General features: G+C 42.0%; 2 protein-coding genes across 51 annotated transcripts in view; one reads left to right on the forward strand and one right to left on the reverse strand.

Annotated features, from left to right (window-relative positions):
• Positions 1-5,970: 5,970 nt before the first annotated feature.
• LOC134739966 (endogenous retrovirus group K member 7 Pol protein) lies at positions 5,971-11,343 on the reverse strand. The gene is given in 10 exon segments (XM_063668480.1): positions 5,971-6,373; positions 6,479-6,607; positions 6,722-6,984; positions 7,733-8,499; positions 8,502-8,574; positions 8,576-9,158; positions 9,460-9,695; positions 9,697-9,817; positions 10,665-10,807; positions 11,107-11,343. Coding segments are annotated over 10 exon segments (2,955 nt in total).
• A 6,382-nt stretch (positions 11,344-17,725) lies between these two features.
• PCM1 (pericentriolar material 1) overlaps positions 17,726-27,624 on the forward strand; it is a 105,847-nt gene continuing 95,948 nt past the window's right edge. For 30 of the 50 annotated variants that reach the window (XM_054498445.2, XM_054498446.2, XM_054498450.2 and 27 more), the window contains exons 1-2: positions 17,726-20,024; positions 21,538-21,604. The gene's annotated coding sequence lies outside the window, so the exon portion shown is untranslated. The remainder of the gene's footprint in view (positions 20,025-21,537; positions 21,605-27,624) is intronic. The other 20 variants (XM_054498448.2, XM_063668534.1, XM_054498459.2 and 17 more) reach the window with 1 other exon arrangement.

The following is a 27,624-nucleotide window of genomic DNA, read 5'->3' on the forward strand; positions in this document are numbered from 1 at the left end:
CCTGCCTCTAGCAACTTTCCTATTTTTCTCTCCATTTCAACTATGCTTATTTTTTTAAGAAGACAGTCCACACTCACTGATTCCACGGTCTCTCTTTCCATGAACTCCTCAATTAGAGCCAGTGACTTCTGACTCCTTTACTGCAATTGCAGCTGCTTACAAGATGCCACAACACTCCTCATGGCAGTTTCTCACTGAATTCTCAGGCTGCTCCTTCTTCCTCAAAAGTTCTTCTTCCACAGGCTTTTATAAAACCCATCCCTCTTAGTTCTCTGGGCATCCTCCAAGTTTTCCATCTTTCCTTTATGGAGTATTCTTTCCTTTTTGGTCCATTGAATGTTAGTGTTTAACAACTCCCAAATATTTCATTCCAGCTATTACTTCTCTCTGTAACTCCAGAAGTGTTTGTCCAGTAGCTTGTTAGCTCAGACTAAATTTATTATAGTCTCTTCTCTTCCTCTTCCCTCCCCTTGGGAAGAAAGGCTTGCCTTTGAAAGAACATAGTGAGTTGGCAAAACTACCATTTACTCACTTCATTTACCCACTTCAAAATCTTGGGATTATCAGAGAACATTCCTCCTCCTCATCCTGCATTTCCAGTTAATCAATAAGTTCTGCTGATTCTACCTTCTAAATGCTAAATTCTCTATCAGCCCCATTGCTGCTGCCACCTTAATTCATGTGTTCATCACCTTGGCATAATCTACTGGTATCTCTTAGTTGATCAATCTGCTTCCAGTTTCTTCCTCATGCAGACCATCTCCTACAAAGTATAAAACATTATCTAGATGCAAAAAAGGACCACGTTACTGCTCTACTTAAAAAGGCTTGGAAGTTCTCCATCAAGTCAACAATCAACAAGCTAAAATCCGATTTCTTTTATATGGTGATCTAGGTAGTCCCAGTGTCAGTATCCAGAAGCTGCTCAGGTGGTCCCTATGGCTAAAGCCATCATGAGCCAGCCAACCTGGCACGTGTGGGTGCTTTGAAATCAATGGTTAAAATCTGAGTGTGGGAATGGATCCTGAGACCTTGTAGCCCCAAGTCAGTATTGGCACACAGCCTTCTCTATAAACTTAAATTAAGTGTCAACATTTAGAAATCACTACTATGAGCCAGGTACTCTCTGAACACTTCCTATGTACTAATTCATGTAATCTCCAGAGTGGCCCTTTGAGATATATATTATTATTTTTAATTCCCATTTTCCCAGTGGGCTGACTGAGACATAAAGAAAGCAAGCAACTTGCTTAACATCATATATGCCACGATTTGACTTGAAGTAGACTGTTCTAGAAGCAGGGTCTTATCCATTTGCTATGGGCTTTGTTAGCTTTACACAGAGGCTGTGGGGTTCCCAGGCTTAGAACATAATTCCAGCCTGTGCAGGGATCTAGACGAATCAGAGGTGAAGAGTGGAAGAAAGAAGCAGAGTGGAAGCCCAAGCCACTGATGGCAATTTGAACTTGGAGCGTAACATCACCAGGAGAATCTTTATCTCCACATCTTCCCAATCCTCTACAGTTCTCTCTTCCAACACACACACAGAGACACACATAGACACACACACATAGACACACACACAATCCATGAGAAGCTTTCACCAGATCAGAAGTGGAATTATTGCTGCAGAAGATAATGATGGATGGCCCCAGACCACATGAGAATGTTTTTAAAAATGACAAAATGTTGGGAATATAACAAACAAGCAAAAAAATGGGACCCATCTGGAGAGCCAGATGTGGTCTCTAATTCCTCCCTGCACTGTGGGTTTGGACTGAAAACTGGCCCCTAACAACTGAGTTAGCCATGCCCTGTTCTTCTCTTGAATATAATGGGAGGGGATGTCAGGGAAATGGAGATGTCTCTTCTCACAATATCTGCTAATCAGGATTGTTAAGGGCCTTGTGCAATTAATTTTAGCTTTCAAAAAAGAAATAATTTCTTAGAACTCCATGGTGAGGAAATAGGTCATACTCATTAGCGTAGTCGTAGAGGAAGAACAGTGTTTAATAATAGGCCTGGCTGAAATAGGCTAGCAGTGAAACTAGAAGGGCAAAATTATTCTGTTAATGAAGAATTAATGAAGATTTTGGAGTTTCCATAGGTAACCCAAGAAGAAAGGGGTGAAAAAGGAAGGAGTGAATGAGATAAGAATGGGGAGGAGGATGCGAGGAAGGAATGCATCAAGATGCCAGGGAGCTGAGCAAGAGGCAGCCAGGGAGAAGTTCTGGGCTATGGCCAAGGATCTGTAAAGAGCAAGGATCTTTAAATAGTCAGTTTTAAGGTGTTTGGTGCAGCCTAAATTCCTCTTCTTCTTCCCCTGCCTGAATCTTCCGTGAGAATCTACTACGCAGAGATGCCTTGTATCTGCAGCATTTTGAGAAGCGGGGAAGAGGCTGTTGCTTTGGGAATGATGCAGAGTGGAGAAAATGAAAAGCCAAAAGAGGCTAGACTTGAGAGAAATCACAGTAATTCAGTAAAAGCAAGAAATAATAGAAAAACATTAACTCCAAAGATCCTGGAAGGTGCCACCAAGTGAGGTTAGGTTTCCCACTGTAGATGTGATGGAAACATGGTTTCCCCACCAACTTCGAGGCTTGAAAGCATTCAGGTAACTGATACTTGTACTATGTAAGTAAAGTGGGTATGTGTCTTCTGACAATTCACATGTGAAATCACTGCAACTCTGTTTTCTAATTGAATTTCAAGGCTCCATTCCATGGGCTCTGAGAAATCTGATTCTCTACTCCTTTCAGCACGATATCAGACAGTTTAGAGTCTCTCTCCAGTCAGGGGGTTGCAGATGATTTCTGGGGTTTGGGGTGGTGTGAAGTTGGTATAATGTCACTACAACTGTCTATTCTTGCTCTAGTCACTGGGACCTCAGCCTCAGGGACTACACAGATTGCTGCCACACCTCCCCCCTCTTCCTTTTCAGCGATGCAAGGGAAAACATCACATTCTTTTGATTTCCCACCAATTCATCCTCTTTCCACCCAGGCAAATTGTGGGAGTGGGAGCTCCCACAATTTTAACAGATTAAAAAATATTTTATTCTTTTTTCATCTGTTGTTTCTAGTATTGCTGGCTGTGACAATCCTCAGAGGAAATGCATGCCTACCTCTGGTCTGAATGGGAAAAAACAAAATCCAGTATAAAAGAAAATATATGGTACAGTGGCCGGGCATGGTGGCTTGCGCCTGTAATCCCAGCGCTTTGGGAGGCCGAGGTGGATGGATCACAAGGTCAAGATATCGAGACCATCCTGGCCAACATAGTAAAACCCTGTCTCTACTAAAAAGACAAAAATTAGCTGGACGTGGTGGTGCACGCCTGTAGTCCCAGCTACCTGGGAGGCTGAGGCAAGAGAATCACTTGAACCTGGGAGGTGGAGGTTGCAGTGAGCCATGATTGTGCCATTGCACTCCAGCCTGGTGACAAAGTGAGACTCTGCCTCAAAAAAAAAAAAAAGGAAGAAAGAAAGAAAATATATGGTACAAACTAATTAATACCTACAAATATCATTTGGTTACATTGGCTTTATACCCTCCCTTTCTATTAGTTCAAAACAGTACTCATAAAATAACCATCCTGTAAACTAATGAAACTGAATTTTCTTCCATTGCTAATTTCTCCTCTGACCTAACATTAATTATCTAAGAACTTAAGTGTTTAGTGCTCTACATCAGAGGTCAGCAAACTATTGTATCGCCCACAGTCTAAATTGGACACGTGGTCCATTTTCATATTTTTAAGTAGTTGAAAAAAATCACAAAAAGATCAATATCCTGTGACCTGTGAAAATTATATAAAATCTAAATTTCAGTGTCTACAAATAAAGTTTTATTGGAATATAGGCATTCTCATTTGTTTATATACTGTCCGTAGCTGCTTTCATTCTATAACCACAGAGTTGAGAAGTTGCAACAGACTCTATAGCATACAATGCTGAAAATATTTAATATCTGGTCTTTTACAGAAAGAGTTTGGTCAACCTTGTAGGGGAACCAGCCCGCTATATCACCCACGGGTTCTCCCCTTCCCGGTGGAGATGAGGGAATGAGAAAAGAAATAAAGACAAAGACACAAACTTTAAGAGTTAACAAAAGTGGGTCCAGGGGTCCATCGCAATGCAGAAACTGCGACAGCCCTGAGCTCTGGATTCCACTGATATTTACTGAGTACAATTCCTTTGATCCTGTAGGCTGAGGGTGGGCAGATGGTTGGGTGATCACAGGGTGACCATGGGGAGAGGCAGCAGAGGGGGTAGCATGCATCATCAACCAGTTAATATTATTTACTCTTCCACTGTGTAAGCTAATGCTCTATGTTTAACTTACAGAAAATCATTAGAGTCCAACTAAGCAGTTAACAGAACAGAACAGGACGTGAAAGCAGACAGCCCGTCAGACGACAGGCCTGTGCATTAAAGGAGCGGTCCACTCCAAGCACCATCAGCAGAGCAGCAGAGCTCTCTGCCTCTGGGAACAAGTGGGAGATAGAAGACTTCCTCCTTATCCTCAGAGGACTTCTCTTTTACAAGCGGCCTCCTGCTGTTCCCTTCTGGGGAATGGAGCAGGGGTCGCTTCCCTTCCCACGAGACCTTTGTTCAGGGACTCAAGCGGGAGGTTGAGCAATAAGCAAGCTTTCTTGCTTAGAGGCTCCGCACGCTTCCTGCAGTTGTTTGTTCCACTCTGTGGTCAGCCAAGCAAGCTCACTGCCTGATTCTTATATTGTTGGACTAAGCACAAGCTATTCTTATGATTCATGACTATATTAATAAAGCACTATTCTAAAGCATATATTGTTAATCCTTAAACAGGCACACTGTAGGCGGGCCCTCAACCACCTCGGCCCACATCCAAGCCCCTGTTTTGACCCACATTTCCCCCATTTTTTAAATTTAAAACAGCCATCTCAATCATAACTTGCTTGTGGTTTTGATTTTCTTTCAGGAGCCGCTTTCCGCATCTGCAGACTAAAAACAGACAACATAAGCAGACACAAATTAAAACAAAATTAGCAATGGCAGAGCTTCCCAGAGTTTTAATCCATTTGATGGAATTGAGCTCCGAGAGCCTATGTGTGGCTCCAGCAAGCACTTCTGCTCCAGGCAACAAATTTAAGTGAGCCTGTGATGCTGCAAAAATCTGTTCTTTTAATTTAGTTATATCCAGGGTTAGATTATCTTCTCTTCCTTGCAAGTGGCATCGGACCTTTTCCCACTGATGTTCAGTAACATTATAAGAATAAGGAGTAATACAAAAAGCAGATGTATTCCAATCACATTGCATTTGCATACGATGCTCTAAATTCATAAAACAATCTCTTATCCAGGTGACTGTTTGCCTCAAATCATTAATTTGATTGGCCAATTTCTGATCAATTTTTGCCTGAGAATTCCATAATCTAGTGGAATTTGTCTGCCAGGCATTAACATAATGAGCGGTTTGAATGGAAGAATGCAAGGCAACACCTGCTGCAGCCGCGGTGGCGGTGACAGCAATCAAGCCCATAATCACAGCAATTAAAGTAAAAATAAATCTTATTGTATGATTAAGAATCCCTTTTAAAACTCCAGTTATTACATGAATAGAGGGAGAAGCCTCCCAAGGCCTGTTAAGAGTAACTGGAATCCAAACGCCCTCTCACGCTCAGACCAGCAAAATACTATTCCTCATATCAAAAGTAGAATCAATACAAGTAAACAGACGGCAATTGTCACAAGTAATGGTTTGAGAGTCAGGTAAAATGATAAGTTTTCCAACAACTAACATGTAAGGAGGTTTAACACAACTTTGAAGAGAAATAGACTGATTAGACTGAAGAAGCATGGTAAACAGTAGCTCATTACCCTCTTGTTCCCCATGATGCTTCCCCTTTCCACACTCTCATTCCGGAGGTCACCATAAGCAACCTCCACAATTCTGGATGTTCCGGACCCATGACTGGACTAATTATCTTTGGTCAGGGAGGAGCAGTACCTTTATCTTCCCATTTCAATGGATATAGTGATTCCAATCTTCTAACTAAAGTGCGGGGATTATTGGGACTTTCTCTGTAATCTATCATGAAGGAATCCTCAGCGCACCCAGCATTTTGTCCGATGCAATATCTAGCAAAGGATCCTTTGGGGGCCCAATCTATAATTGTTCCATAAGAATCATTTTGCAAAACTACTGCACCATCTGCTACACAGTCCTCCCAAGTAAGAATCTCTAGTTTTTCTGACCATTTTGGATTTCTTTTAGGACAAGCCAGTCCTTTAGTTTTGTAATTTTTGACTTTTAAATTTGACCGAAAATAACCATCCCCATAAGTTTTTACAGTCATGATAGGTTGGAAAGACATTCCACTCACTATGTGATAACTGGGTTGGGAACGATTATGAGGAGGTACATAGATTATCCAACTTTGTATTTGCAATGGTAAACATCCAGGTGCAATTCCTCAACAAATTGGAGGATATTCATACCAGACTGTTACATTCATCAACATGCCGTCCTTCTCAGGCTGTGCAGGACAGCGATCATCAATCGGCCCTGGCGTCCAAATACTATCATTTGTAAACACTTCAATAGGGGAATCCATCCAAGTAACTGGCCTAATTAAAGGAGAAAATGGAACAGAAGCCAGTATGTAAAATTTTGTTTAGCCCAGACAGCAGGGAGACTTACCGCCGCGGTAATTACCATCAAGGCAGCCAAGATCATATTACCCGGGGTAATTGCCAGTTGTTTCTCCTTTAGGCTGTCCTCTGCCATTTGAGTCAGCTTCTTTATCTGTTCTCACATCGGTGGTGTAGCCTGGCGAGTCTTCTCCGTCTTCTGTTGTTTCTCTGAGACACTCAGCTTTGCCATCTTTCTCAGCTCCCGAAAGGACAGGTCGGAGGGACCAGTCTTCTTCTTCTTTGCATTCTTCCCTTTCTTTTGTCCGGTCGGCGTAGGGTTCATTGTAGAATTTCAAATGTCTATTGGGTATCTAAATGGGTGTTTGATTGTCTCCTGGTGAAACACAAGCAAAAGCCCTCCCCCAGGTGATAATTTTTGCTAATTCCCAAGTTTTAGTTCTGGTATCCTTCCACCAGACCGTTTTTCCCTCATGTAGATTAACTTTCTGTCCAGAAAAGTGTTGTTCGGCTGCTGTGGAGACCTGATCTCTGGAAATGTTCAAAAAATTTACAGTCAAAAGGGCTAATTATAACTGCCTATGGGGCGTGGTATTCTCCTTACTACTTCCCCCTTTCTTTTGTGTTTCTAATTGTGTCTTAAGAGTCTGATTGGCCCTTTCTACTATGGCCTGACCTTGGGAATTATAGGGTATTCCCGTAGTGTGTACAAATTTCCATGGCTGAACAAAACTTCCAAAAGTTTTACTGCAATATCCTCGTCCACTGTCCGTTTTCATTTTCTGTGGCACACTCATGACTGCAAAACAAGATAATAAATGTCGTTTTACATGAGCTGTACTTTCTCCAGTTTGGCATGTAGCCCAGATAAACCGAGAGAAAGTATCAACAGTAACATGCACAAGAGAAAGTTTTCCCAACGATGGGACGTGAGTCACATCCATTTGCCAAACAGCATTTGGTTTAAGCCCCCTAGGATTAATTAACTCCAGGTTCTTGAGTAGGTAGCTGTAGCACCTGGCATTGTGGACAACGTTGCACTATATTTTTAGCTTGTTTCCAGGTAAATGAATATTTATTTTTTAATCCAGCAGCATTTACATGAGTTAATGAATGGAATTCTTGAGCCTCTGTTAAAACAGGTGTCACTAATAAATCTGCTTGATTATTTAATTGGGTTAAAGGTCCTGGTAAATTTGTGTGAGCTCGAATATGTGTAATATAAAAAGGAAAGTTTCGAACTCTAACTGCATGTTGAAGTGAACTAAAAAAATTTAGCTGATCATCAGAAATATATTTTATTAAAGCTGTTTTTACCATTGTCGTCTGAACTACATAGGCAGAGTCAGAGACAATATAAACAGGTTGATCAAAATCTTCCAATACAAATATAACTGCTTGTAGCTTAGCTCTTTGTGCAGAATGAAACTGGGTTTGAATAACCTTTTCTTCTGGTCCTGTATAAGCTGCTTTTCCACTCTAAGAGCCATCAGTAAAGACAGTTACAGCCCCCTCCAAGAGGATAAAACTGGTTGTTTTAGGTAAAATCCAGGTAGCCAATTTTAGGAACTGAAAAATTTTTGTTTTAGGGTAATGATTATCTATATGGCCAACAAAACCAGCTAAATTAGACTGCCATTCTGATGAACTTATAAAGGCTTGTTGAACCTGTGCTTTGTTTAAAGGAACTACAATTTTATCTGAATCAGTGCCAGTGAATCTAACTATTCTTAATTGGGCTTGGCCTATAAGAATAGCTATTTGATCTAAGTAAATTGAAAAAGTCCTAGTTGTACTGTGGAGTAAAAAAGACCATTCAACCAAGTCAGCATCTTGAATAATCACTCCTGTAAGAGAATGCAGAGTAGGAACACCAAGAGCTGCTATGGAACACTAGGATCTATTCTACTGACTTGAGCACTTTGAATTTTTTCCTCAATTATTCTTAACAGCTGAAGCTGTTGCAGGCGTCAGAGTTCTTTTGCAATGTAAATTTGGATCCCCTCTCAGCAAAGCAAACAAGTTAGACATCACGTAAGTGGCGATTCCTAAGGTGGGCTTTATCCAATTAACGTCTCCTAATAATTTTTGAAAATCATTTAAAGTTTTTAAGGACTCCTTACGAATTTCTGCCTTTTAGGGCTTAACTGTTCTCTCCTCCACCTTCATTCCTAGGTAATGATAGGATGTAGTAGTTTGAATTTTATTTGGCGCTATAGCGAGAACTGTAAGCCCCACCATTTCTTGTAACATAGAAAAACATTTGATAAGTCTATGCCTACTTGTAGCAGCACATAAAATGTCATCAACATAATGAATAATATTAACAATCAGGAAACTGATCCCAGACAGGCTGAATGACCTTCCCAAGAAAGTTTGACAAATTGTAGGACTATTTAAAATTCCTTGGGGTAAAACTTTCTACTGTGACCTAGTAGCTGGTTCCTTATTATTTATAGCAGATATTGTAAATGCAAATTTTTCAAAGTCCTGGGGATCCAAAGGAATGGTGAAAAAACCATCTTTCGAATCAATTGTTTTTTTTTGAGACGGAGTCTCGCTCTGTCACCCAGGCTGGAGTGCAGTGGCGTGATCTTGGCTCACTGCAAGCTCCGCTTCCCGGGTTCACGCCATTCTCCTGCCTCAGCCTCCGGAGTAGCTGGGACTACAGGTGCCCGCTACCACGCCCGGCTAATTTTTTGTATTTTTAGTAGAGACGGGGTTTCCCCGTGTTAGCCAGGATGGTTTCGATCTCCTGACCTCATGATCCTCCCGCCTCGGCCTCCCAAAATGCTTGGATTATAGGCGTGAGCCACCGCACCCGGCCCAAATCAATTATTACCCTCGGCCATTCTCTTGGAATCATGGCGGGGGATGGCAACCCTGGTTGGAGAGCCCCCATCTGTTGAATGACGGTATTAACCGCTCGTAGCTTGGTCAACAAGCGCCATCTACTGGATTTTTTCTGAATTACAAAAACTGGGGAATTCCACGGTGAGAAAGAAGGTTCAATATATCCTTGTCTAATTGCTCTTTTGCTAGTCAGTGTAATATTGTGCAAAAAATTCCAGTTTTTGCGGAGGAAGCGGCCAATGATCAACCCACACAGGTTTTTGAGTTTTCCATTTCAATGGGATGGGCTTTGGAGGCTCAACAGTGGCCGCCCCTAAAAAAAGTACCCAATTCCTTTTAGGTCAAATTTAACTGAGGCTTCAATTGGCTGAGTTATTCCATCCACATTCTTTCCTAATGTTTTTCCAGGAGTATACCCCATCTTAGTCATCATGCTTTGACTCTCTGAACTGTAAATCATAGAGGGAATGGTGATTTCTGTACCGCATTGTTGTAACAAATCTTTTCCTCACAAATTAATGGGAATGGCAGTAATTATAGGTTGGTTGGTACCTTCCTGTCCATCTGCTACTAAACAGTGTAAAATTGTACCACTCTGATAAACTTCAGATGCCATGCCTATTCCAATTAAACCCATAGAAGCTCTTTGTTTGGGCCATGTTTTTGGCCAGTGATCCAGGGCTGTAATAGAAGTATCAGCGCCTGTATAGACAAGTCCTTCAAAGTGTTTTCCCTGAATCGTTATTGTGCACGCAGGTCTATTTTCAGAAACTTGATTTACCCAATAAGTTGCTTTTCCTTTGCTATCAGTGCTGCCAAAACCACCTTCTCTTTTTACTGTACTTTCTCCTACTTAGGTAGTAACAACAATTAGGTAATAAGGAAATAACAACAATTGAGCAATTCTATCTGCCAGGCTTGCACTCCAAGGAATACTAGAACTAATAACCAATTGAATTTCTCCCACAAAATCTGAATCTATCACTCCAGTATGAATTTGGAATCCTTTTAAATTTAGACTAAGTCTCCCTAAAAGAAGTCCAACTGTTACCTCAGGTAAAGGGCCAAATACCCTAGTGGGCACCTTTTGAGGTGGTTCCCCTGGAAGCAGAGACACAGCTCTGGTGCAACATAAATCTAAAGTGGCGCCCCCTGTTGTAGCTGGCGCCAATTGTGTTACTGTGGTGGTTGGGCTAAAGGTATTTGTGTCACTTGAGGGATTAAAGGCACTGGTGCTGACTGAGGGACAAACTGCTGGAGAGGGAATGCCCCAGTTTGGAGCAGAGCCTGAGGCTGGCCCCTCTTCCTGTTTCCCGATTGTGCCTGCAAGGGTTGGCCATTTTCATCAAATTTGGAGTGGCACTGTTTAGCCCAATGTTTACCCTTCTGGCACCTGGGACATAAGCCAGGTGGCTCCTTTGTTTGATTAGATCTGGATTGTTTGTTTGATTTGTTCTTACATTCCTTTTTTGTATGTCCAAATTGCCCACAGTTATAACAATTGCCTGAAAAGTTTTTCACTGGACCTCCCACCTTTAATCCTGCCATGGTTTGAGCCATTATCATAGCCTTATGCATGATTCCACTAATCTATCACATGTCCTGATCCACTCATTGATTACATCAACTCCCACTGAAACCTTTCCTTTCACAGGGCGAATAGCTGATTGACACTCAGGGTTGGCGTTTTCATGAGCCAACAATTCTATAATCACCTTCCTGGCACTTTCATCAGTGAGAGCCTTCTGAGCTGCATCTTGAAGACGAGCAATAAAATCAGGATACGGTTCTTTTGAGCCTCGTCTGATAGAATTAAAAAAGAGGGATAAGTAGTTCCCGGGTCCTGAATTTTTTCCCATGCTCTCAAGCAACAACTGCGAATTTGCTCAACGGCATCATCCTGAAGGACTAATTGCTGTTGTACAGTTCCTCATTGGCCCCCAACTCCCAACAGTTGTTCAAGTGAAATGGCAACAACAGGATTAGCAGCATGGTTTTTTCTATCTTGATTTTGAGCCTCATCGGTCCACCAAGTTTTAAATTGAAGAAATTGGGAGGGCGAAAGAGTAGCTTTTGCTAAAATCTCCCAATCGTCCAGGGCCAATCGCTTGTCCTCAGTCACTGAGTGTAATAGTGACCGGACAAAAGGCGAATTGGGACCGTACTGACCAACAGCTGCTTTGAGATCTTTAAGCAGCTTAAAAGAAAATGGTTCCCATACCGCCTGATGGGCATCACCCTGCTGCTGTGGGGGTTGCAAAACTACTGGAAACTGCCAGGCATCGGGATCTCCAGCTAACCTAGCCTGCTGAATAACCATTTGAAATGGTGATTCATTGACATTAGGTGGCAGTGCACCCCTATGCTGTACTGGTGCTGCAAAAATGTGTTCTTGATTCCTGAGCCCCTAATTTATCCATTCATGAAACAGGGCAAATTTGAGATTCAAACCTCCAAGGCTCCAGGTTACATTGCCTTATTGGAGGTGGCCACTCCGGATGATCCCAATGAGGAGCCGAAGATTCCTCAAGGCCCTTCTTTGTTTTAGACATATTGGCATAAATAGCTTCTCTCTTTATTTTAGGAGCAGCTGGAGGTCCCACATGCCCCTCAAAAGAAATTAAGTCATCTCCAGGTTTGTCTGTACTTTCCTCAAAATCTTCTTCACTATCCTCTCCTCCTTCAACTTCCTTTATATTTATATTGGCGGCAGCACCGCCTTCCTTCGCTGGAATTCTTTCTGCTGGAGGATAAACCTCGTTTTCCATTTGAAACGGTTCCAAGGCTGCTTTAACCATAGCCCAGTCTGACCAGACCGTTAGAAGAATAAGTTTTCCTTCCTTATGAACTTGTTTTAAGGCAATTCCAACCTGCTCCCAATCTTTTAAATCCATGGTACCTTATTCAGGAAACCAAGGGCAATACTGCTCTACTGTTTGAAACAGAGTAATCAAGTTTTCTGTGCTAGCCTTTATTTTCCCCCTCTTTAAGAGGAGTTTGATAAAGTGTAAATAAGCAGAGTGCTTACTTTCCGATTGTCCCATGGTGTCCCTGGAATACTCCGAGCACACAAGCTTACTGCAATGCTGACCACACGTTCTCGGGAGTCCCTCAACAGACTGGTCTCTGCAATGACCACGCTCAGGTGTAACTTCACCTGGGTACAAGGAGCCCACGCTGGGTGTCAAAGATGTAGGGGAACCAGCCCGCTACACCACATGCGGGTTCTCCCCTTCCCAGTGGAGACAAAGGAATGAGAAAAGAAATAAAGACAGAAAGTTCAAGAGTTAACAAAAGTGGGTCCAGTTGTCCATCACAACACGGAAACTGTGAAGGCCCTGAGCTCTGGATTTCACTGATATTTATTGAGTACAGTTCCTTTGATCCTATGGGCTGAGGGTGGGCAGATGGTTGGGTGATCATAGAGTGACCATGGGGAGAGGTGGCAGAGGGGGTTAACAGAACAGAACAGGACGTGAAAGCAGACAGCCCGTCAGACCACAGGCCTGTACATCAAAGGAGCGGTCCACTCCAAGCACCATCAGCAGAGCAGCAGAGCTCTCTGCTTCTGGGAACAAGCGGGAGATAGAAGACTTCCTCCTTATCTCTACCGCAGAGGACTTCTCCTCTTTTACAAGCAGCCTCCTGCTGTTCCCTTCTGGGGAATGGAGCAGGGGTCGCTTCCCTTCCCACGAGACTTTTGTTCAGGGACTCAAGTGGGAGGCTGAGCAATAAGCAAGCTTTCTTGCTTAGAGGCTCCGCACACTTCCTGCGATTGTTTGTTCCACTCTGTGGTCAGTCAAGCAAACTCACCGCCTGATTCTTATATTGTTGGACTAAGCAAAGCTATTCTTATGATTCATGACTATATTAATAAAACACTATTCTAAAGCATATATTGTTAATCCTTAAACAGGCACACTGTAGGCTGGCCCTCGACTACCTCGGCCCACATTCAAGCCCCTGTTTTGACCCACAAACCTCTCCTCTATAGCAGTGTGTTTCACCCGCTATCAGAGTTTTACTTGTTTCCTTATCTAGATTGGGGAGAGTCTTGGATAGACCGGCCTGCCATCCAGCATCCTTGGTTTTTAGCCCTGGAGATTATTTAGTTCTTCTGGTAAAGAGAGGGCATTTTCTCTTACCTTGTTAATCTGAATTCACGCGTGTTTTGCTAGTTCTCCCCTGACTTTGGGATCTTTCTCATGGAAGGAGAAATGCAATGTGGGAGTCTTTTTATGGTAAAATAAAAAATTATAAGGCCAACGTGGGTGGATCACAAGGTCAGGAGATCGAGACCACCCTGGCTAACATGGTGAAACTCCATCTCTGCTAAAAATACAAAAAATTAGCCAGGCGTGGTGGTGGGTGCCTGCAGTCCCAGCTACTTGGGAGGCTGAGGCAGGAGAACGGCTTGAACCCGCGAGGTGGAGGTTGTAGTGAGCTGAAATCGTGCCACTGCACTCCAGTGTGGGCGACAGAGCGAGACTGTGTCTCAAAAAAAAAAAAAATTATAATATATACAGCTGTAGCTTTCCTCTATAACACCGTGAATTTAACGTGAATCATTGTAACCCCAATCATGCCACATACTCCTCTGCTAGTCCGTATGGATGCATATTACAGATCTAGTTGTCACTTGCAGCTCTCTTTATTTCTGTGAATAAAAACTTACTTGAGCCAGAAACCATCTTTTATAAAATCACTCCGGATTATTCCTTATAACCATGACAATTTTGAGTCCTTATTTCATATCATTTTGTTTTGATTAACAGCATTTTTAAAGTGAAAGCTGAGGTTTAATTTTCATGCCTTTCTAATATTTTTCCTATGAATTAGGAAACAAAATCTGTATCAGCCCATATTTCCATATTTTTGGAACTCCCTCACCTAATTATCCAATTTTTCTACTTAATTACCAACATATATCTAGTTACATAGTTCTGGTTTAACTGTTTTGGTATAGGGTTGGTGGGAAACAAGGAAAAAGATATGGATTATTTTCCTTGTAGTTTTTAAAAATTGTTACTCATATCTCTTTGTTTAAACCTCTCCAACTTGGTGTGTCTTGGGAAGGAAGCAATTTACTCAAGATTTCACTACATGATTGCAGCTTTGACCAGATTTTCAGTGAATAGAGAAGATGATGTAAAAACATACATACAAGAAAAATATAGGAAGAATCATGTAGTAATCACAACTTTGTAGAAGTAAAGCCATGTGAAAACTGATGAAATGCAACTATAGATGAAATTGTCAGAATCACGAGGGTTACATCCATTAAATAAGTGATTTCTGAAAGAAAAGAACATAAATTGGTTATGAAGGAAGAGGCAGTTCAGACTGTTACAAACATTAATATTGTATGTCGACAGCAGTAATTAGGTATTTTCAAATTTAATAATAAAGAATCCAAACTAGGCAGTAATGACAGATGTTCTGGTAATTAGATCTAGGGAAAACAGAGCAAGGTAAAAAGAGCCTTGAAACATTACTTACGCATGTGGATTTGATAGAATTCGTTGACATAATTATATAATGGCTGGTTGATTAGATTATATACATCAACTTTTAAGTTTTTGAGCAAAAGAGTTATGGAAGAAAAATCTCCCTCCCCAAACTCCCGAGGATGCTTGGCAATCAATGTCAGGAGACATTTTTGGTTTTTACAATGGACAGGGGTTTGCTCTAGGTATACAGTGGGTAGAGGCCAGGGATGCACAGAACCCGGAATGCACAGAACCGCCCCGCAACAAGAATCACCCAGCCCAAACTGTCAATAGTATCAAGGTTAAGAAACTGTGGGCTAGATTAAAAGGTAGAGAAGTTAACCGTGCTAAAATTTAACCAAAAGGTGTAAGAACTAGGTCAGAGGCCTCCAATTAGTCCTTTGTTTGGCATGACCAATCTCTTCTTCCATTAAGTCACCCAGAAAGCGAACTTATATTTTTAAGGAATATTCAAAAATTAATTTTACATTCTGCTCTTAATACATTTAGGGTTTATACCCATTAAAATGGATGAATCGCAGAAACACAATGTTGAATGAAAAAAGCAAGTAAAGCAAAAATATATTCAGTATGATATCATTTATATAAAGCTTGAAAACAAGCAAAATAAAACATATTATTTAGGGATATCCATAGTTACATGAATAAAATGAAGGAATTCAATAACATTGAATTCCGGATAGTATTTATGTCTGCAAAGAAGAAGAAAGAGTTTAAGAAAATGTGGCAGGGAGTAGTCCTTCAACATCTTAAGTTCTTTTTTTTTTTTTTTTTTGACGTGGAGTCTTGCTCTGTCACCAGGCTGGAGTGCAGTGGCACAATCTCGGTTCACTGCAACCTCTGCCTCCCGGGCTCAAGTGATATTGTCCCGCCTCAACCTCCCTGGGATTACAGCCTCGCACCACCACATCTGGCTAATTTTTGTAGTTGTAGTAGCGGCGGAGTTTCGCCATGTTGCCTTGTCTCAAACTCCTGACCCCAAATGATCCAACTGCCTCGGGCTCCCAAAGTGCTGGGATTACAGGCATGAGCCACTGTGCCCAGATACGTTTTGATTAAATTCTATTTTCAAGGTTAGGTTGTGGGTTCTTGAGTGTTTTGCTCATTATTGTACTTTATGTATGTATGTATGTATGTATGTATGTATGTATGTATGAACAGTTTCCTTAAGTTCCTCAGGCTGGTCTGGAGCTACTGGCCTCAAGTGATCTTCCAGCTTCAGCCTCCCAGGTAGCTGACATTACAGGCATATAATGCACCCGGTTGTCAGTACTGTACTATAGAGTTTACATGTATGTTATATATTCTTTTGGGTGTGTCAAAAAATCACATAATAAAAACAAATAACATCCAGTTATAAAGTAGTGTATTTGTCCTTGAAGATTTTTCCTTTAAGTTCTATCACCATCTGCAGGTTAAAACTAGGTATTGCAGAAAACTTGTTTTTCAAAGAATAAAAAGTACAAAAGGCTGGATTTCTGTTATAGACATGCTTACAATCTATCTGTGGATAAGGAGCATACAGAATACATTAAAGAGATAAACAATATAGCGCCACGTGTTTTTTTTTTTTGAGACAGAGTCTCGCTCAGGCTGGAATGCAATGGTGTGACCTGGGCTCACTGCAACCTCCACCTCCTAGGTTCAAGCAATTCTCCTGCCTCAGCCTCCTGAGTAGCTGGGATTACAGTCACATTCCATCACGCCCGGCTAATTTTTGTATTTTTAGTAGAGACGGGGTTTCACTATGTTGGTCAGGCTGGTCTCGAACTCCTGACATCATGATCCGCCCTCCTCGGTCTCCCAAAGTGCTGGGATTACAGGCATGAGTCACCGTGCCTGGCTGTGTTATAAGTACCACCTGGTTAGTGTCCTACCAAATATCAAGAAACAGAAATAGTATTTTCACATCATAACAACTGATTTAGTTTATGTTAATAAAAATTTAAATCCCTTACTTTATTCATCCTGCTACTACCTTAGGCCAAGCCTTCATTACTTCATGACAGGTTGGCACCTGTTCTCCTTGTCTTCTCTTCCTAGTCTTTACAAAACATTGCCACTAGATTGAAGTCTTCAAATAACCATTTCATTACAGCATTGACCTCTTCCAAAGTCTCAAATGGTTTCACACTACCTGAAGAACAAAGTCCAAACTCTTTAGATAAGTAGTTGACTTTCTATAGTTTGGCCCCAACCTGGTAATTAAACCTTGCCTTCTCCCACGTCCCCATCACTTACCATACATAAATCTTCTACTTCAGCCAGTCTGTCTGTTGTCCATTGCTTACTCTGGATGTGTTATCTGTGTTCTTGGTATATCCCACTTCCTTGAACATCATTCTGCAATTTGGAACTTCCACCCCCTGCATATTTAATACATGTGTTAGGTTGCTCTCTTGAATGTGGAAAACTGAAATGCAGTTTCAATGTTTATCTCTTAGAGGCCATTCTTCTGTTTCCTATCTACATTTCCACAGACTGCTGCCCGTAATTTGATCCTACCTATAAATCCTAGAGCTATCATCATCTCTGAGACAAAACATCCCTATTTTAAAAATCTAAATTACCAAAGCAATCAGTGTCTACATCATTTGTTTGGCATAGTGACAGATTATTAACACTAAATCGATTCATTTTGATAAAGTTTGTTTCTAAAAATAGATGTTAAATTTCTGAAAGCCAGGTATAATTTTGTCGCTTCTTGTTTTTTTCTTTCCTTCTTCCCCTACAAAAATCAGTAATGCTCATATTTGAGTTTGAGAACCCCTTTTCAATGTAAATATTTCTCAAATTCCTCTTACCTCCTAACAAACAGTAGTATTGACATTCTGGGGCTTCATAAATTCAGAAAACATAATGACTAGTAGATATTATAATTTTATGCTTTTGAATTTATTAGAATTGTTTTAATGATAACAGCTTCTACATTTCAATGTAAATATTTCTCAAATTCCTCCTACCTCCTAATAAACAATAGTATTGACATTCTGGAGCTTCATAAATTCAGAAAACATAATGACTAGTTCGTATTATAATTTCACGCTTTTGAATTTACTGGAATTGTTTTAATGATAACAGCTTCTACATACGTTTAATAATAATACATATGTAAAAAACAAAATAATGATGATAGCTAATATTTTGGGCCTCAACATATACTAGTGTTTTTATATGCATTTTATTTAATTTAAAAAAATCTTCAAGGAATCAGGTAGACCTCCGTTTAAATTTAGGCTCTACCATTTGTAGCTGCTAGAAGTTTGATTTATATAACCTTTCATTGCTAAAACGGGTCAGATTCAGAACCAGCCTCTTCAGGGTAACTGTGAGGATTAAGAAAATCACAACAGCCGAAGTGCTTTACAGTGTATCTGGCATAAAACAAACTCTGAGAACATTTAAAAAAAAATCTTTTCAAGGTAGGCAGTATTATTCCTTCCCCCTCATTTCATAGATGGGGCAATTAAGGCTCAGAAAGGCACGTCGCTTGTCCAGGATCTTGGAGTGGTGGAATTAGGATAGGGCATTCTGGACTACAATAAACACCTGAGCGTTTAGCGGCTGTGTTCTGAGCTCCCACAGCACTTTTTCTTACAACACAAACTTTATTTACATCACACTCCACTTCCCCATCCTTCACTAAAATATGAGCTCTTCAAGGGCAGGGGCTATATTTTTGCTACCTCAGTACTTAGCGACACACACACAGAATATGAGGAAAAAGTGTCTGACAAACGATCAATGCACTCACGACTGAACCTACGGTGGCAAATTGCAGTGGGATAGAAGAGCTTTATCTGAATTGCATACTGAGATGCAGACTTACTATTTTGGGAACAATTTGTTTTTGTTGTTGAAACCCAGAATGCAATTCTTCTTTTTACCTTTATTTTGCTTAAAAAGTTATTCCATAATTATAAACTGCGTAAAACTAGAAGGCCCTTGCACTCAACTAAAACTGACAGGTGTTTTACCTTTCCAGTCAGGCACATTGAAGGCCTTATGACTTTATTGATTTTTGTTTTTTAAAGGGAGGACCTGCCAATTTACTAATCTTAATGGAGCCGTAACAGGAGAGTATAAATAAAAAGATAATTCAGAGAAAATTTACTGAAATTAAGTTTGGATTAAAATCATCTGGCTCTTTTAAGGAAAAAGGACATTTAACCAAAAGTGGCGTTAAATATCAACAATATTTATGATTCTCTCACTCAGTAGCTACATAATGACGTTTGGCAAACTGTTTAACTTCCGTGGAACAATCCCCTCATATGTAAAATCAGGAGGTTGGACTACATTGTAAGTGTCCTTTTGTTTCCACCTCTTCGTGACCGGGATGTGGGTGAGGAAGGGGCAAAAAAGCGATCCCGGTCTTGGCTTCTTCTTCAGGCATGGGCCGGAGCTGACACCCCCACGGAAAACCGCACAGCGCCTCAACTCTTTCTCCAAGGGCTGAGGGATCAATGCACTTCCGCATAGGCCTAGGGCCCCACGTTCCGCGATCAGCGCCGGAAGCGCACACCATGCTGGGATTTGTAGTCCTCCACCTGCGGCCGGCGGGCGTTTAGAACGCGAAGTGTAGTTGGCATTCTGGGATACATAGTTCCTGGGCGGGTGGGGGCGGATTCGTTCGTGTAATCTGTTTTCGGCTTAAAGAGCCAGAAGCGACACCACAGACTCCGGAAGGTCACATGACTCCAGTCTAGCTCGCACTGCGGCTCCCGCCCGGGCGAGTTCTCGCCCCCGCGCGGCCGTTGCCGAGGAGACGGCGCATGTCCCGCCGCGCGTTGCCCACTCTGCAGTCCCCCCGCCCCTCTTCTCCCACCACAATGAGATCCTAAGATGGCGGTGGCTGCGGCGGTTGGTGCTGCGTAGCTGAGGTCGAAAAGGCGGCCACTGGGGCCAAGGCAGCCAGGAAACGTGTGGGCCTCTCTGCTGCGGTCTCCGAGGGCCGACCGCTGCTGGCGGCGGGTCGTGGGGGCTGACTGCCGCTCTGCCTTTGACAGGAGAGGCTCCTTCTTGTAGAGGTAATGCCTGCGCGTCCCCAGCCCTTGGCAACCGAGGGCGGCGCGCCCCAGGGGCGGGAGAGTAACGGCTCCGGGACACTTGGGCCTGTTGGGTCTGGCCACGGGCCCACGCCTCCTCGGTAGGCTCCCGAGTCTTCCTGCCCCGGGCTTCCCGTGCCCTAGGCGGTCAGTCCGCCTCCTCCCTCAGGACCGACCGCCGGGATCCCCGGGTGAGCACCTCGGGACGCGTTGGTGATTGCCGGACCCCCTTCTTGCCTTCTCGTCCCTCCTGCTGGCCCTGTCGGGGAGGCTGTCTTGCGTCCCGGTGGCTCCGGGAATGCCCCTTGCGGGCGGAGGAAGCGGAGCGGGGGCTCTGGTTTGGGTGCCGGGGCACTGGGTCGAGTTCTCAGAGAAACAGGCCTTGGTGGCCATAGTTCTTCCCCGCGTTCCCTCCGATTTTATTCTGTGGAGCTCTCGGTGTCCAGAGTTTGGGGTGCAGAAGGGCGGATGAGGAGCGACGCGACTCTGAAGAGTTGCAGTTGGGCTGTGAGCTGTAGGATTTCCGCCGTCTCTGGTGCTGTGGGAGCCGACGGGCCGGGGGAGGCGTTCCTGGGAATGTTAATGGAGTAATTATTGCCCCTTCTTTCTCCCCTCCTGCAGATCTAGTTAGAATTGGGCCTAGAACCGGGAAAGACTAAATGCCAAGTGGGACTGGGGGAAACGTTGTTTGGTTTGCAGAAACTGGCGTTTGGGGATTAGGCCCCGCCAGGGAGGCTGGGCGCGCCAACTTTGCATCCCTCAGCCTACTCCCCAGGAACTAGCCTGGTTTAATTTTTTTTTTTTTTGACCGAGTTGAGGTCTGTATCGTGTGTCTTACGGGTGACGGTTCGTGTTTGGGAGCTGGAAGAAGCGGGCTTTCTGGGCGCCCCTACCACCCCCGCCCCATAATCGCTTTCTAGACTCCGCCTGCTGGTGTTCTTTGGTTACCGGAGTGGGTGTTGCAGAGCCTCGGGTGCACCTGCTCCTTTCTTTTCCTGGCACCTTCCTGGTGAGGACCACTGAACACCAATATAATAGAATTTTTGAATTGAAGGTAAACCTGGTATTTATGTAGTGACGAGTTTATTATGAAGTACAGTAGCTTTTAAATGAGCAAACATTTTTTAAATCATCGGATATACGAGGTTGTTAAATAGTTTGAGTAACAGGAAACTCGATCAATCAGAGGAGTAAACTTTGGCATAGACTATTAAAGGATAGTTAGGGCTAACTATCTTTGTTATGCTGTTCTGAAATAGATATCACTTTGCTGTTTGGTAGGATTTCAGAAGTTTAGAGCATTTAAGCATTTATGCATATCACACTATTTTCCAAAAGAATTGAGGTAACTTAAATTTAAAATATGGATGTTATATTTTTCCCCTTCTTTTGATCCTTCTAAACATATTTTAGACCAGAACTATAGTATTTGTTATTCTGTATTTCATAGTGTCAGTAATTTACTTAAGTGATACATATTTTTAATCCTAAGCAGGAAACAGCTTTGAAGTGTGAAGCGGGAAAAGAGCAGTTCTGAGCTGCAAAAACTAGTTTCTAAACAGGTAATTTGACATTATTATCTATTATCCTTTGTATTAGAGTTGGAGAAGACTTTATGGTGGACACTGCTGTCACAATTACAGTGCATGACTGAGGACCCTCTCTGCTTAGTAAACACACTTTCTGGGTTCACTGCCCTGTTTGCTCTGCTTTTCGGCGTGCTGCTTTGGCCTGCCCGTGTATCTTTGTTAGGAAAGGCCCTGTCATTCCTTATTATTAAGTACTAGAATGGTTTATGCAGTACGGTTTGAAATTTATTTGTCTTCACAGAATTTTTTCAACCTGTTTGAATTTGTCCTATAACTGGATAGCCTCTCTTTCCAAATCCATTTAATCTCAAGTTCTCTTCTACAACATTCCTATTAATTGGCTGTTCATGAACTCTACTTTTTGAACTTGTTATGCCTTGACCGAAGTTTAGTTGTCTAAAATTATTTTATGATTATTTTTTGTACTTCGATCTCCCTTTCCTGGTATAAAGTTACTTTAAACATTACTTTTAGCGCATGGTGCATTGCCACATGCAAGTGACATAAAGGTATTCTCTGTCCAGCAGAATAAAGTCAGTGTTGTAGAATGTAAGTTCGCTAGGAGAAGTTCAATAATTGTTTGCAAAGGGCAGTTTGGAAAAATGGTTAAAAGATAATTAGAAGTTTGTTAAAAGCTTTTTGGAAATAATTGCTCTTCAGAAAAAACCTCAGAAATAAATAACCTAAATTTAATTCTACTCTTAACATTTTAAGAAAGTTCATTTTGAAAGTTTTGTAGAAATTGGCTGGGCGCAGTGGCTCACGCCTGTAATCCCAGCACTTCGGGAGGCCGAGGTGGGCGGATGACGAGGTCAGGAGATCGAGACCATCCGGCTAACATGGTGAAACCCCATCTCTATTAAAAATACAAAAAAGATTAGCCAGGCGTGGTGGCGGGCACCTGTAGTCCCAGCTACTCTGGAGGCAGAGGCAGGAGAATAGCGTGAACCTGGGAGCAGGAGATTGCAGTGAGCCGAGATTGTACCACTGCACCCCAGCCTGTGCGACAGAGTGAGACTCAGTCTCAAAAAAAAAGAAACTTTTGTAGAAATCAATATATATTCTTGCTTTCTACAAAAGCAGACAGATTTTTATTTTATAGCTCTCGTATGAGGACCTGAAATGAGACTGTCATGAGAAAATACAAATAGGTAGTTGATGTATATCTTAATTATCGTTCTCAGTGGGGTTTTTTTTTCTTTTCTTTTTTTTTAAACTGGAAGACTAACAAAACAGGGCAAGAAAAATGGAACTCAAGGGAAAGGTCACGTGTGAGTGTGTGTATTAGAGTTGTTAATCCTAGAGTGATTGCTGTATGGTAGGCTTTAGTAAAATAAACAATAATTACAAAATTAGTTATAAAATTTTCGTTTTAGCACATTGGGGAACATGATGGATAAGACGAATAAAAATAAAGGGTAATTGAGTTAACTTCAATTGGAAGACCTGGGTTTTTTCAGTAGGAGATTTGGCAATTTTTTTCTGAAGGAGGAAAGTGGATTTGAGACTTGGAGAAACTAGTAAGGCTGTGAGATTCACAATACAGAGCTAAGAAGACAACCAGAGATACATAGCAGTACTTTCATTTTTACAGATTTGAGTGCCCTACAACGTGCTATGTAATGACTGAAGTACTAGAGATACAACGGTGTGCAAAACAGACAGGGTGCTTTTCTTCATGGAGTAAACTTACATTTTAAAAGTATCTATGTGTATGTAGAGTGTAGTATACCTTAATAGTGATCACAGTCAATGCCATTTTATGATGATTTCCCCGCTTCTTGACAGCTTGAGAATAGTAGCAGAGAAAACAGATAGTGGACTTTAGCCAGAATTGAGTTGACATAGTAGGCAAGTAGGTGAGGAAGTGAAGGATGCTAGCTAGCAAGGCATTTTTGCAATGACTTACTTGGGTTTGGGTTTGAGTAAAGAATCAAGGGATTGATGGATTTAGGGAGAGAGAAACGATCAAGGGGCTGGTAGTATTCAGGAAGGCTAAGAGCAGTTTCAGCAGGAATAAAGTGAGAGAAGTAGAATGCAAAAACTTATGATCAGAAAGAGGAACTTCAGAAGTTCAGGATCCTGAACAAATTATCAGTTCAGTATTGGAATAGAGAAGATGAGATGGATATTGGAATTGAGGCCAGAGTCCTAGAAAAGTCATTGCAAGTGTTTAGTTCATGAAAGCAGGGAATGAAGTAGAAAGTGAAACCATGTGCCAGTTACTATCAGGAAAAGTATAAGAGTATCTTGGATATTTTCAGGGGTGATTATGAGTAATTTAATGCCGTTTGAGAAAAAAATAATTTTTTTCTTTACTAAGTACTTTGGTTTTGTTTTTTTTTTTTTTGGAGACAGAGTCTTGCTCTGTTGTCCAGGCTGGAGTGCAGTGGCGCTATCTTGACTCACTGCATCCCTCTCCTCCCGAGTTCAAGCAATTGCTTCTCCTTACTCAGCCTACCAAACAGCTGGGATTACAGGCATGCCCCAGCACGCGTGGCTAATATTTGCATTTTTAGTAGAGGCAGAGTTTTGCCATGTTGACCAGGCGAATCAAGTGATCCGCCCGCCTCAGCTTCCCAAAGTGGTGGGATCACAAGCATGAGCCACTTCACCTGGCCTGATTACTTGATTACTTTGAATTTCTTCTTTACCTTGTATTATTTCAAAAGTAAACTGTAGTCATAGGTATTTTCATGGTAATTGATACTGTGATATTCTACCGTAATAAGTCTCTGTAGTTAGAATCCTGCAAGGGGATATTCTTTTTTTTGGCGATGGAGTCTTGCTCTGGCACCCAGACTGGAATGCAGCAGCACAGTCTTGGCTTACCGCAACCTCTGCCTCCCAAGTTCAAGTGATTCTCCTGCCTCAGCCTCCCAAGTAGCTGGGATTACAGATGCGTGCCACCACGTCTGACTAATTTTTGTATTTTTAATATAGATGGGGTCTTACCATGTTGGTCAGGCTAGTCTTCAACTCCTGACCTCGTGATCCGCCCGCCTCGGCTTCCCAAAGTGCTGGGATTACAGGCGTGAGCCACTGTGCCCAGCCTAACAGGATTTTCTTAAAAAAAAAAAAAACAAAAAAAAAACAAAATTAGTCATTGAAAGTAGGTTAAAATTGCCATAGTATATTTTCATTTTTCTGTCTTTGTAAAAAAAAAAAAAAAAAAAAAAACCACTAAGGCTGTCAAAAATAGCTAAATGAAACTTGAAAGTAACAGTTTCAACTTTGTTTAGTAAGGCATAGCATGAGTAGAAGTGCGTGTTTAAAGTAGAAGTATTTTATTTTTATCCCCGTTCAGCTGCCCATAGTACTGTCATCAATCACTTCTACCAATTGTTTTCTTACAGCTTCAACTTTCTTATCTTACTGTCTGTTAAACTTGCGTGGCAAAATTTGAACCTTGGATGGATTCAGTGGAGTGTTTATATTGAGGGTTATGAGCACTGCTGGAAAAAATATCTGTAGTACGTGTTATATCAGTGAATAGTCTCTCGTTTCCCTGAGTCCGTAGTGCTGCCCACGGTCGTTCTCCATTCCCTACTTTTCTACGATCTCTCAGACACTGCTGTCTCACCCTCACATTTAATGTACAGTCCTTCCTACTTCACAACACTTAGGAACACCCTTGGTTTCCTACCACCACATCTGCTAACCAGCCTCCAACCAATTCCATCCTTTCTTGTTTTTTTTCCAATTAAAGAGGTGTTCTTCCTCCTGTCTAAAGCTAATCATTTGTCTTTTGCTCTGGATCCCAATGGCCCCCGCTTTCTCAGAGCCCACATGCTAGTTGCTTTCTCTTCTGCATTTTTAGTATCTCCCTCTTTTTTTTTTTTTTTTTTTAGTGAGGCGGAGTTTCTCTCTTGTTGCCCAGGCTGAGTGCAATGGCACGATCTCAGCTCACTGTAACCTCCGCCTCCCGGGTTCAAACGATTCTCCTGCCTCAGCCTCTTGAGTAGCTGGGATTACAGGCATGTGCCACCATACCTGGCTAATTTTTGTATTTTTAGTGGAAACAGGGTTTTGCAGTTTTGGACAGGCTGGTCTCAAACTCCTGACCTCAGGTGACCCACCTGCCTCAGCCTCCCAAAGTGCTGGGATTACAGGCGTGAGCCACCGCACCCGACCAGTATCTCCCTCCTTACCAACAAATTGTAAACGTACTCAAGATACTTCTATTTTAATAAAACTTTCTTTATGACCATCTCTGCTTGCTGCTTATCATAGGCTGATTCCTTAAAAATATTAGCTAATGACTTCCTTTATTTTTTCCCTCTTCTTTCGAATAATACATTCCAATTATGGAATTGACCCTCACTACCCCTGCTGAAATTTCTCACCAAAGTCAACAGTAACCTTGTTGCTAAATCCAGGAGGATACTTCTCAGTACTTCTCTTATCTGGCAAGGTAACTGTTTGGTTTCTTATCACATTCTCATTGATACACTTTTCCCCTTTTGGCAGGCTCTTGTATCTTTCTGTACCTTATTAGTATTTTACTGTGTCCTTTTCCTCTGCCTCTCTGTTTAATACCAGTGTATTTAAGATCTGGTCTTTTCTTACTCTTTATCGTCTCCCTGAGTCCTCTGTCCCACTTTTTGAGTGGATGACTCTCCAGCCCAGATTTCTCTCTTGAGAGGTAGATCGCTATTTGTCAACCGGACAATTTAATTGGGTGTACTATAGGCACCTCAAACTCTCCATTTCTAAAACTTGAACTCATTATCATCCTCTCTCAACAAAGAAAACTTGTTTCTTTTCTAATCAGTTTAACTGTGTGTCACATACCCAGTTTCTAGCAACCTAGGGTTTATCCTTTAACTCTTCTGCTTCCTTATTGCCCGCCTTGCAATACAGTAGTCTGCCCTTTTCTGTGTGGGATACCTTCCAGAGACCCCCAGTGCATGCCTGAAACTGTGGGTAGTACCAAACTCTATGTGTATGTTATTTCCTGTATGTATGTAACTGTGATAAAGTTTAATTTATAAATTAGGCTCAGTAAGAGATTAACAATAACTAATAAGATAGAATAGTCACAACAATATACTGTAATAAAAGGTACAAGAATGTGGTCTCTGTCGCTCAAAATAACATACGTTACTCACCAGTTTCCTGACCATGGTTGACTATGGGGAACTATAATCCTGCAACACAAAACTGCAGATAAGGGGGGGACTATAGTCACCAACTTCTATTGATCCTGCACAGAAATTTTGCTTGAATTGGTATATTGGTATTCTGTACATCCTTAGTGTTTTTGTTATTGGAATACTTACTTTTTTTTTTTTTTTTTTTTTGAGACAGAGTCTCGCTCTTCCGCCCAGGCTGGAGTGCAGTGGTGTTATCTTGGCTCACTGCAAGCTCCGCCTCCTGGGTTCACAACATTCTCCTGCCTTAGCCTCCCGAGTAGCTGGGACTACAGGTGCCCGCCACCATGCCTGGCTAATTTTTTGTATTTTTAGTAGAGACAGGGTTTCACCGTGTTAGCCAGGATGGTCTCTTGTCTCCTGACCTCGTGATCCGCCCGCCTTGGCCTCCCAAAGTGCTGGGATTACAGGCGTGAGCCACTGTGCCTGACAGTTACTGGAATACTTTCTGTACTTGTAAGTACTAGTGTATATTAATGTGTTTACAGAATAAAATTTAGAAGGCAGAGGTCCCGTATTTTTAATGGTGACATTTAGGTGGTTAAAGAGGTTGACATAAAGAAGAGAGAAATAACATGCCATTACTCTTATGAGGGAGATACTTAGTGTTTTTGGGAAATGTTGTGAATGTGGCTGGGTGCCGTGGCTCACACCTATAATCCCAGCACTTTGGGAGGCCCAGGCGGGCGGATCACGAGGTCAGGAGATCGAGACCATCCTGGCTAACATGGTGAAACCCTGTCTCTACTAAAGATACAACAAAAATTAGCCGGGCGTGGTGGCAGGCGCCTGTAGTCCCAGCTACTGGGGAGGCTGAGGCAGGAGAATGGCGTGAACCTG

The sequence above is a fragment of the Pongo pygmaeus genome, chromosome 7 (genome assembly GCF_028885625.2).
Source record: "Pongo pygmaeus isolate AG05252 chromosome 7, NHGRI_mPonPyg2-v2.0_pri, whole genome shotgun sequence".
In the NCBI taxonomy this organism is placed as follows: Eukaryota; Metazoa; Chordata; class Mammalia; order Primates; family Hominidae; genus Pongo; species Pongo pygmaeus.